The following is a 12,158-nucleotide window of genomic DNA, read 5'->3' as shown; positions in this document are numbered from 1 at the left end:
GGCGGCAGCCCCGGGTGGGTGTTGCTTTGGGGCCCGATCCGGGTGTGGTGGGACGGGGCGGGGCTGTGGCACCGCGAGGGCTCCACCGCCGCTCCCCCCTGTCCCTCCCCGCCCCCCGCCAACGCTTCTGCTCTTTAGATTTTTCCTCCCCCCATTTTAATTTTTTCCCTTTTTTACGGTGTTTCTGAACATTTTGCAGCAGGGGCGCCCCGGCGCCCGCCTGGCCCGGCGGCGGCTCCAGCCCCCCACCCCGAGGACGAGCGGTTCCCCCCGGCCCCAGCCCTGGGTGCAGCCCCTCTGCCTGGGCTGCGGCCAGAGCCTTCCTCCTCCCTCGTCCTCCTCGCTGCTCGCCCCTCACCCTGGCGCCAAGCCTTCCTCCCTTCGCTGCCCCTTCCCCCGTAGCAGTGCCCCCAGAGCGGGGCCCCCCCCGGGTCCGGCCCGGCCCGGTTACTGCGGGGGACCCCAAAGCGGGGGGAGGGCTCGTGGGGGGCTGGGTGGCCCCGTCAGGGCTGCCCCGTGGGGGGGCCATGGGGCTGGCGGCTGAAACAGGCTTGGGAGAACCCCGGGACCCCCCCGGGACCCCCCGGACCCCCGGCCTCTGCCTGCCAGGATGCGGGGGGGGGCAGCGGGAGGGACGGGCAGGCCCTCACAGCTTTCCCCTCTTCTTCCTTCTCTTTTCTTATTTCCTTTTTCTTTTGTGTTATTATTGTTAATTTTCCATTTTTAAATTTTGTTAATTCTTATTTTCTTTTTACCTTATTTTAATTTTATTTTTATTTTGTTTTTGCTTTATTTGTATTTTAATTTTTAAAATTTTTAAAATTTAATTTTATTTTAATCTTTCATTTTTTAATTATTTCATTGTGTTTATTGTTTTATTTTTAATCTTTTTATCTTCATTTTAATTCTTTGCTCTTTTTAATTTTACTTTTTAAATTATTTTTCTTTTCCATTTACATTGTTATAAATTTTTTTGCAATTGTTTTCGCTTTATTTGTATTCTGATTTTTTATTTTAAATTTTATTTCATTTTCTTTTAATCTCTCCTTTTTTATTATTTAATTGTATTTTATTCTGTTTTATTTTTAATCTTTTTTATCTTCATTGTAATTCTTTGCTTCTTTACTTTAAAAATTCGTTTTCTTTTTCATTTTTATTTTCTTTTTCCTTTTGATCCCTTTCTGTGTTCCTTCCCCCCCCCCCCCCCCCCCCCCCCCGTTTGTCCCCCAGCACCCCCAGGCCCCAGGAGCCCTCCCCGGGGGCCGGGCAGCACCGGGGCCCCCCCCCGCCCGCCCAGCAGAGCCCGCACGCCCTGCGCAAAGGTAGGACGGGGCCGGGGGGGTGGCGGGGAGGGGTGGGGGTCCCCCCCCCCACGGTGTGACCCCCCCCCCCCCAGCACCCTGACCCCCCCGCCTTGTCTCTGTCTCGCAGTGGCCAAGAAGCTGGCGCCCATCCCGCCCCGGGCGGCCGCGGGGGAGCAGGGGGGGGGGCAGCCCTCCCCCGCCAGCCTCTCCCCCACCCCCCCCAGCACCCCCTCCCCCTACGGCCCCGCCGCCCCCCCGGGCCCCCCCTGCCCGCCCCCCCCGCCGCCCCCGCCCGCCCCCTCCCCTCCTGCCCCCCCCCACCGGCGCCGCCCCCAGGTCCCGCCCCACCCCGAAGCCGCGGCCGCGCCCCGCCCTGCCCCCCCCGCCCCAGCCCCCCCCCGGCCCCCCCCAGCCCTCCCCGGCCGCCCCCGGCCCCCCCCAGCCCCCGGAGCTGCCCCGCCTGGACGCCGCGGGCCCCGGGGACGGCGCGCCGGCAGGTAACGCCCACCCCCGGGCGGGGGGCTCGGCCGGCGGCAGCGACACGGGGGGGGACAGCGGCTCGGCTCCCAGCGGGGGCCCGGGGAGGGTGGCGGCCGTCCCGACCGAGACCGAGACCGTGACCGTGACCGTGAGGGTGACGGTGTCCCCTGGAGAGGTGGGGCTGTCCCCGGGAGGTGTGACGGCCCGGGGAACGGGGCTGTGTCCCCGGCTGTCCCCAGGAGGGGGGGTTGGTGATGTCCCCGGGAAGGTGACAATGTACTCGGGAGAGTGGTAGCATCACCGGGAAGGTGGCACTGTCCCCAGGGAGGTGGCACTGTCCCCAGGAAGGTGGAGTTTTCCTGGGGACTGTGGCAGTGTCCCCGGCTGTCCCCAGCATGGTGGCACTGTCACCAGGAAGGGGGTGATATACGTGGGAAGGTAATAATGACCCTGGAAAGGTGGAACTGTCCCCAGGAAGGTGGTTGGTGATGTCCCCGGGAAGGTGACAATGTACTCGGGAGGGTGGCAGCATCCCTGGGAAGTTGGCTGTGCCCCTGGGAAGGTGGCAGTGTCCCCAGGAAGGGTGGAGCTGTGCCCAGGAAGGTGGCAGCACCCCTGGGAAGACGGTGGTGTCCCCAGGCAGGTGGCACTGTACTCAAGAAGGTGGCAATGCACCTGGCAAGGTGATAATGACCCTGGACAGGTAGAACCATCGTCAGGGAGGTGGTGATGTCCCTGGCAAGGTGGCAGTGTCCCCAGGAAGGTGACAATGACCCTGGAAAGGTGGACCTGTCACTGGGAAGGTGGCAGCATCCTTGGAAAGGTGGTGATGTCGCTGGAAAGGTGGCAGTGTCCCCAGGAAGGTGACAATGTCCTCAGGAAGACGGCACCATCCCTGGCAAGGTGGCACTGTCCCCAGGAAGGTGGCACCGTCCCTGGGAAGCACCACGCGGCAGTGCCACTCTTCCTGCTGTCCTGGCCTTGCCCCTGGGCTTTGCTGGTGTCCCCCCGTGTCCCTGCAGCAGTGGGGGCTGCGCTGCTGGAGGGGGACGCTCAGGGTGATGCTTTGGAAGTGCCGGGTGGCATCGGGGACATGGGGGGACACGGAGGCCGGGAGCTGGGGGGGGCCAGGAGTGGCTGGGAGCCCCCTGGCTCTGGCCCAGCTGGCCGGGGGGGCTCTGCTCCTCCGCGTCGCGTCCTGCCTGCGAGGGGAGTGGGACAGCGCGGGTGGCAGCGAGCCCCCGGGCACCCCGCAGAGCCGGGGCGAGGCGCTCCCAGGGCGGGCGCCTGCCTTTGGTGCAGCATTAGCACCGGTGCAGCTCTGGCGCCACAGCCAGGCATTGCCCCTGGCGCCAGCGCAGCACCAGTGTGGCACCCCAGCGTTGCTGTGGCCCTGGCACTGCACCCGGGCATTGCACCCAGGCATTGGTGCAGCTCGGGCATTGCACCCTGGCATTGCACCCAGGCATTGGTGCAGCTCGGGCATTGCACCCTGGCATTGCACCCAGGCATTGGTGCAGCTCGGGTATTGCACCCTGGCATTGCACCCAGGCATTGGTGCAGCTCGGGCATTGCACCATGATATTGCACCCAGGCATTGGTGCAGCTCGGGCATTGCACCCTGGCATTGCACCCAGGCATTGGTGCAGCTCGGGCATTGCACCCGGGCATTGCACCCAGGCATTGGTGCAGCTCAGGCATTGCACCCGGGCATTGCACCCAGGCATTGGTGCAGCTCGGGCATTGCACCCTGGCATTGCACCCAGGCATTGGTGCAGCTCGGGCATTGCACCCTGGCATTGCATCATGGCAGTGTTACACCCAGGCACGACTGTAGCCCAAGGATTGCACCCAGGCATTGGTGCAGCTCGGGCATTGCACCCTGGCATTGCACCCAGGCATTGGTGCAGCCCCAGTATTGCATCCCAGCGTTGCTGTGGCCCTGGCATCGCACCCGGGCACTGGTGCAGCTCAGGCATTGCACCCTGGCATTGCACCCAGGCATTGGTGCAGCTCGGGCATTGCACCCTGGCATTGCACCCAGGCATTGGTGCAGCTCGGGCATTGCACCCTGGCATTGCATCATGGCAGTGTTACACCCAGGCACGACTGTAGCCCAAGGATTGCACCCAGGCATTGGTGCACCCTGGCATTGCACCCGGGCATTGCATCATGGCAGTGTTACACCCAGGCACGACTGTAGCCCAAGGATTGCACCCAGGCATTGGTGCAGCTCGGGCATTGCACCCTGGCATTGCACCCAGGCATTGGTGCAGCTCGGGCATTGCACCCTGGCATTGCATCATGGCAGTGTTACACCCAGGCACGACTGTAGCCCAAGGATTGCACCCAGGCATTGGTGCACCCTGGCATTGCACCCGGGCATTGCATCATGGCAGTGTTACACCCAGGCACGACTGTAGCCCAAGGATTGCACCCAGGCATTAGTGCACCCTGGCATTGCACCCGGGCATTGCACCCAGGCATTGGTGCAGCTCGGGCATTGCACCCGGGCATTGCACCCAGGCATTGGTGCAGCTCGGGCATTGCACCCTGGCATTGCACCCAGGCATTGGTGCAGCTCGGGCATTGCACCCTGGCATTGCACCCTGGCATTGCATCATGACAGTGTTACACCCAGGCACGACTGTAGCCCAGGGATTGCACCCAGGCATTGGTGCAGCTCGGGCATTGCACCCTGGCATTGCACCCAGGCATTGGTGCAGCTCGGGCATTGCACCCGGGCATTGCACCCAAGCATTGGTGCAGCTCAGGCATTGCACCCTGTCATTGCACCCAGGCATTGGTGCAGCTCGGGCATTGCACCCGGGCATTACATCATGGCAGTGTTACACCCAGGCACGACTGTAGCCCAAGGATTGCACCCAGGCATTGGTGCAGCTCTGGCATTGCACCCGGGCATTGCATCATGGCAGTGTTACACCCAGGCACGACTGTAGCCCAAGGATTGCACCCAGGCATTGGTGCAGCTCGGGCATTGCACCCTGGCATTGCACCCAGGCATTGGTGCACCCTGGCATTGCACCCGGGCATTGCATCATGGCAGTGTTACACCCAGGCACGACTGTAGCCCAAGGATTGCACCCAGGCATTAGTGCAGCTCGGGCATTGCACCCGGGCATTGCACCCAGGCATTGGTGCAGCTCGGGCATTGCACCCGGGCATTGCACCCAGGCATTGGTACAGCTCAGGCATTGCACCCTGGCATTGCACCCAGGCATTGGTGCAGCTCGGGCATTGCACCCTGGCATTGCACCCTGGCATTGCATCATGACAGTGTTACACCCAGGCACGACTGTAGCCCAGGGATTGCACCCAGGCATTGGTGCAGCTCGGGCATTGCACCCTGTCATTGCACCCAGGCATTGGTGCAGCTCGGGCATTGCACCCTGGCATTGCACCCAGGCATTGGTGCAGCTCAGGCATTGCACCCTGGCATTGCACCCAGGCATTGGTGCAGCTCGGGCATTGCACCCGGGCATTGCATCATGGCAGTGTTACACCCAGGCACGACTGTAGCCCAAGGATTGCACCCAGGCATTGGTGCACCCTGGCATTGCACCCGGGCATTGCATCATGGCAGTGTTACACCCAGGCACGACTGTAGCCCAAGGATTGCACCCAGGCATTGGTGCAGCTCGGGCATTGCACCCTGGCATTGCACCCAGGCATTGGTGCAGCTCGGGCATTGCACCCGGGCATTGCATCATGGCAGTGTTACACCCAGGCACGACTGTAGCCCAAGGATTGCACCCAGGCATTGGTGCACCCTGGCATTGCACCCGGGCATTGCATCATGGCAGTGTTACACCCAGGCACGACTGTAGCCCAAGGATTGCACCCAGGCATTAGTGCAGCTCGGGCATTGCACCCGGGCATTGCACCCAGGCATTGGTGCAGCTCGGGCATTGCACCCGGGCATTGCACCCAGGCATTGGTGCAGCTCGGGCATTGCACCCTGGCATTGCACCCAGGCATTGGTGCAGCTCGGGCATTGCACCCTGGCATTGCACCCTGGCATTGCATCATGACAGTGTTACACCCAGGCACGACTGTAGCCCAGGGATTGCACCCAGGCATTGGTGCAGCTCGGGCATTGCACCCTGTCATTGCACCCAGGCATTGGTGCAGCTCGGGCATTGCACCCTGGCATTGCACCCAGGCATTGGTGCAGCTCGGGCATTGCACCCTGGCATTGCACCCAAGCATTGGTGCAGCTCAGGCATTGCACTCTGGCATTGCACCCAGGCATTGGTGCAGCTCGGGCATTGCACCCGGGCATTGCATCATGGCAGTGTTACACCCAGGCACGACTGTAGCCCAAGGATTGCACCCAGGCATTGGTGCACCCTGGCATTGCACCCGGGCATTGCATCATGGCAGTGTTACACCCAGGCACGACTGTAGCCCAAGGATTGCACCCAGGCATTGGTGCAGCTCGGGCATTGCACCCTGGCATTGCACCCAGGCATTGGTGCAGCTCGGGCATTGCACCCTGGCATTGCATCATGGCAGTGTTACACCCAGGCACGACTGTAGCCCAAGGATTGCACCCAGGCATTGGTGCACCCTGGCATTGCACCCGGGCATTGCATCATGGCAGTGTTACACCCAGGCACGACTGTAGCCCAAGGATTGCACCCAGGCATTAGTGCACCCTGGCATTGCACCCGGGCATTGCACCCAGGCATTGGTGCAGCTCGGGCATTGCACCCGGGCATTGCACCCAGGCATTGGTGCAGCTCGGGCATTGCACCCTGGCATTGCACCCAGGCATTGGTGCAGCTCGGGCATTGCACCCTGGCATTGCACCCTGGCATTGCATCATGACAGTGTTACACCCAGGCACGACTGTAGCCCAGGGATTGCACCCAGGCATTGGTGCAGCTCGGGCATTGCACCCTGTCATTGCACCCAGGCATTGGTGCAGCTCGGGCATTGCACCCTGGCATTGCACCCAGGCATTGGTGCAGCTCGGGCATTGCACCCTGGCATTGCACCCAAGCATTGGTGCAGCTCAGGCATTGCACTCTGGCATTGCACCCAGGCATTGGTGCAGCTCGGGCATTGCACCCGGGCATTGCATCATGGCAGTGTTACACCCAGGCACGACTGTAGCCCAAGGATTGCACCCAGGCATTGGTGCACCCTGGCATTGCACCCGGGCATTGCATCATGGCAGTGTTACACCCAGGCACGACTGTAGCCCAAGGATTGCACCCAGGCATTGGTGCAGCTCGGGCATTGCACCCTGGCATTGCACCCAGGCATTGGTGCAGCTCGGGCATTGCACCCTGGCATTGCATCATGGCAGTGTTACACCCAGGCACGACTGTAGCCCAAGGATTGCACCCAGGCATTGGTGCACCCTGGCATTGCACCCGGGCATTGCATCATGGCAGTGTTACACCCAGGCACGACTGTAGCCCAAGGATTGCACCCAGGCATTAGTGCACCCTGGCATTGCACCCGGGCATTGCACCCAGGCATTGGTGCAGCTCGGGCATTGCACCCGGGCATTGCACCCAGGCATTGGTGCAGCTCGGGCATTGCACCCTGGCATTGCACCCAGGCATTGGTGCAGCTCGGGCATTGCACCCTGGCATTGCACCCTGGCATTGCATCATGACAGTGTTACACCCAGGCACGACTGTAGCCCAGGGATTGCACCCAGGCATTGGTGCAGCTCGGGCATTGCACCCTGGCATTGCACCCAGGCATTGGTGCAGCTCGGGCATTGCACCCGGGCATTGCACCCAAGCATTGGTGCAGCTCAGGCATTGCACCCTGTCATTGCACCCAGGCATTGGTGCAGCTCGGGCATTGCACCCGGGCATTGCATCATGGCAGTGTTACACCCAGGCACGACTGTAGCCCAAGGATTGCACCCAGGCATTGGTGCAGCTCTGGCATTGCACCCGGGCATTGCATCATGGCAGTGTTACACCCAGGCACGACTGTAGCCCAAGGATTGCACCCAGGCATTAGTGCAGCTCGGGCATTGCACCCGGGCATTGCACCCAGGCATTGGTGCAGCTCGGGCATTGCACCCGGGCATTGCACCCAGGCATTGGTACAGCTCAGGCATTGCACCCTGGCATTGCACCCAGGCATTGGTGCAGCTCGGGCATTGCACCCTGGCATTGCACCCTGGCATTGCATCATGACAGTGTTACACCCAGGCACGACTGTAGCCCAGGGATTGCACCCAGGCATTGGTGCAGCTCGGGCATTGCACCCTGTCATTGCACCCAGGCATTGGTGCAGCTCGGGCATTGCACCCTGGCATTGCACCCAGGCATTGGTGCAGCTCAGGCATTGCACCCTGGCATTGCACCCAGGCATTGGTGCAGCTCGGGCATTGCACCCGGGCATTGCATCATGGCAGTGTTACACCCAGGCACGACTGTAGCCCAAGGATTGCACCCAGGCATTGGTGCACCCTGGCATTGCACCCGGGCATTGCATCATGGCAGTGTTACACCCAGGCACGACTGTAGCCCAAGGATTGCACCCAGGCATTGGTGCAGCTCGGGCATTGCACCCTGGCATTGCACCCAGGCATTGGTGCAGCTCGGGCATTGCACCCGGGCATTGCATCATGGCAGTGTTACACCCAGGCACGACTGTAGCTCAAGGATTGCACCCAGGCATTGGTGCAGCTCTGGCATTGCACCCGGGCATTGCATCATGGCAGTGTTACACCCAGGCACGACTGTAGCCCAGGGATTGCACCCAGGCATTGGTGCAGCTCGGGCATTGCACCCTGTCATTGCACCCAGGCATTGGTGCAGCTCGGGCATTGCACCCTGGCATTGCACCCAGGCATTGGTGCAGCTCGGGCATTGCACCCTGGCATTGCACCCAAGCATTGGTGCAGCTCAGGCATTGCACTCTGGCATTGCACCCAGGCATTGGTGCAGCTCGGGCATTGCACCCGGGCATTGCATCATGGCAGTGTTACACCCAGGCACGACTGTAGCCCAAGGATTGCACCCAGGCATTGGTGCACCCTGGCATTGCACCCGGGCATTGCATCATGGCAGTGTTACACCCAGGCACGACTGTAGCCCAAGGATTGCACCCAGGCATTGGTGCAGCTCGGGCATTGCACCCTGGCATTGCACCCAGGCATTGGTGCAGCTCGGGCATTGCACCCGGGCATTGCATCATGGCAGTGTTACACCCAGGCACGACTGTAGCCCAAGGATTGCACCCAGGCATTGGTGCACCCTGGCATTGCACCCGGGCATTGCATCATGGCAGTGTTACACCCAGGCACGACTGTAGCCCAAGGATTGCACCCAGGCATTAGTGCAGCTCGGGCATTGCACCCGGGCATTGCACCCAGGCATTGGTGCAGCTCGGGCATTGCACCCTGGCATCGCACCCGGGCACTGGTGCAGCGCTGACGTCGCGCCCAGGCATCACGCCCTGGCATGGGTGCAGCTCCCCGCCGTGTGCCCGCGGGGGCTGCTGCCCGTGGTGTGCCGCAGCAGAGCCTGCCAGGCGCAGCAGCCCTCTGGCACCCGCACTCGTGGTGGGAGAGCAGGGCGCGGTCGGTGGGAGACAGGCAGCAAGGTGGGGTGGAGGGGCCCGAGCCCCAGGCTGCGGCTAGGGTGGGCTGGCACAGGGCAGGGACCCGTGGTGACGGCCCTGGTTGTGGCGCCAGCCCCGGCGAGGTGTCCCGCCACCGCGGCGTCCCCCTGACTCTGCCCTCCCGCAGGTCTGCTCCGTTTTGAGGTCCCCTCCCTCCACGTCCCTCCGGATGCCGCCCTGTGCCGGGACCCGCCGGAGGCACCGCAGAGACTCTCGGGGAAGGGCCCGGCTGCCCGGCAGGAGGAGGAGGAGGAATCGGAGAGCACAGCCCTATGACAGTGTCCCTGTCCCCAAGCTCATCCTTGCAGCACCCAGGGGCCAGCACTGGCCAGCGGCACCGAGGGCCACCGGCACACCGGTTTTGGGTGGCAAAGCGCCCGGTTTGGGGGCAGTCGCTGTTCTTTATTTCATTTTTTTTCGCCTTATCCAGACTTTGCCTTTCAACTGGGTGCCTGCGCCCCCCCCCCGCCCCCCGCACCCCGCAGCACCCACGGTCCTGGGGTGCCGCCGCCATCTCCTCCGGGCCCCGATGGTGGGTGCCACCGGGTACCGGCCAGGTGACAACGCGCTGGCCGGCGCTTTGCAGCGGGATTTCATTTCTTCGGCTTCTTCCCCCTCCGCTTGTTTGCCGGAGCAGGATGGGACCTGAGCAGCAATAACCTGGGGACGCAGGATGTGGCCCCCCTCCGGGCTCTCGGGGTGCTGGTGGGCAAGGGTGCACATCCCTCGGCGCCCGCTGTCCCAGTGGGTTGGTGGCTTTGGTCGTGCATGCGAAAACAAATTAACCTTTTATCCTTTCCAGAGAGATAAGAGATATATATATATATCGGCAGAGATATATATATATTATATATTTGTATATATATAGAAAAAATATATAGAGATTTGTTTTATTTGGAGCCATTCCCGCCCACCCGGTGCACAGAGGGAGGATGGAAATGGCAGCGCTTCGCCCCCCCACCCCGCTCACGCTGTGCCCCTCGCCCCAGGCGGGCCCCGGGGGCACCAGCACCCCGAAGCGATCAATAAATCCGTGTGCCACTCGCTGTGACCTGCCCGGCAGCGCTGGCGTTTGGTTAATGCCTGTCGGCACCGGCAGCGCCGCGCCCGGCCGTGGCGGGAGGGTGGGGGCTTGGAGCTGGGGGGGGTAAAATGGTGGGGTGGGGTCTGTGCGGGGTGTTGGGGTCCTGGTCCCGTGGGATGGGGCAGCACCAGGTGTGGGGTGGGCCTAGGCTGGATTTGGGGTGGTCCCAGCCTGGATTTGGGGTGGTCCCAGCCTGGATTGGTGCCCACTGATGTATTTAGGACATGGACACTCAGAGGACGCTTTGCTGTAGGAAATGGGGTTTAATGAGGGTTGGGGTGATAAAATAATTGGGTTTTTTTCCCTCTGTGTGGGCTTCCATGGTCCCAAGGGATGAGACGGAGTCAGGCCCGGGGTGGTCTCGGCCCAGATTTGGGGTGGTCCCAAACCCACGGTGGGCACCAGCCCAGTTGCTGCCGCTGGGGGCTGAGCAGTGTGTGCGGAGGGGAACCCCACTTGGTGGGGGAGGACAGGCAGTGGATGGGGTTCTGTGGCAACAGGGGCTCCTCCAGCCTGGTGGGATGGGGCTGGGGCCTGGACCCCGCTTTGCAGGGTGCAGCAGGGCATGTCTACGGGGCATGGGGAGGGATGCTGCTGCCTGGGAAGGCATGGAGGCACCGGCGGGCCATCACACCTGCAGGCAGACACAGGTACCAGGGAAGGTAAGGTGGTCTGCCTATGCTGGGCACATTGCTGGGAGGGGTTCCCAGCCTGGGGGCCCCTTTGGTGGAGGGGAGATTGGAAATCCCCCACCCCAAAAAGGGTTGCATGGCTGGGAAGGGTCACATACCCCAAGCAGCCCCCATGCAACCCCTGGGCTCAGCGCTGCTCTCGCAAGCACCCCAAATGCAGTGCAATGCACCCAGGCTCAGGCTGGGGTGCAGGGGGGGCTCGTGGGGTGCAGGAGCTGCTGGGACTCCACAGCACATGCCATGCCACCAAGAGCCCCAGGGCCACCGCTGACACCAGCAGCACTGTGACCTGTTCCAGGAGGGTGTTGGGGCCACTTGGGTGCTCTGGACGTTGCAGGGAGCCAGAAGGTCTCGGATGATCGGGTTGGGTCATAAGGGTGGCATCAAAACCCGTCATCCAACAGCAGCCCTCAGAGCACCTCCCACCCCCCAACAGCCTTCGGCAATGGTGGCAAAGCCGCGGGCAGCACAGCTGTCCCTCCCCACTGCCCCCCCCATCCCCATGCACAGCCCCCGCCATGGACACTGCCATGCCACGGTACTGCGTGGCCGGTGACATCCCATAGCCAGGGCCATCCCATGGCCGATCGCACCCTGTCACCAGCGGCATCCCATGGTCAGTGCCCTGGGGACCTGCTGCTTGCCTGGGTGACACAGGGCTGCCAATCCCACATGTGTGCCCTGCTGCAAAGCAGGGTCACAGCCGCGGCACCAGCGGTGGCCCAGCAAGGGCCTTAGCCTGGAGCAGCCTCCAGCATGGGACGGTCTCCTCCACCTTCATCTCCTCCTTCTCCTCTACCTCAACCCAATCCTACTTCCTCCATCTCCACCTCCACATGCTCCAGTTCTACCTCCATCACCGGCCCTGTCTCCTCCATCACCATCCCACTGCATCCACCCCTATCTCCTCCACTTCCACCTTCATGTCCTCCACCTCCACCCCAATCCCACCTCGTCCCCACCCAGCTCCACCTCCTC

General features: G+C 62.3%; 1 protein-coding gene across 1 annotated transcript in view; it reads left to right on the top strand.

The window, feature by feature from the left end:
• The window catches only part of ARHGAP44 (Rho GTPase activating protein 44), a 37,986-nt gene extending 27,528 nt beyond the window's left edge, over nucleotides 1–10,458 (top strand). Inside the window, 4 exon segments of the mRNA XM_075111132.1 lie at nucleotides 1,231–1,322; nucleotides 1,432–1,549; nucleotides 1,551–1,801; nucleotides 9,532–10,458. Of these exon segments, the coding sequence (XP_074967233.1) occupies nucleotides 1,231–1,322; nucleotides 1,432–1,549; nucleotides 1,551–1,801; nucleotides 9,532–9,680 (610 nt within the window). The 3' untranslated portion in view covers nucleotides 9,681–10,458.
• The last annotated feature ends 1,700 nt before the right edge of the window (nucleotides 10,459–12,158 follow it).

Source organism: Phalacrocorax aristotelis, chromosome 16 (genome assembly GCF_949628215.1).
Source record: "Phalacrocorax aristotelis chromosome 16, bGulAri2.1, whole genome shotgun sequence".
Taxonomy (NCBI): Eukaryota; Metazoa; Chordata; class Aves; order Suliformes; family Phalacrocoracidae; genus Phalacrocorax; species Phalacrocorax aristotelis.
Note: the sequence above shows the minus strand (reverse complement) of the source record. Positions and strands in the feature narration are given on the sequence as shown.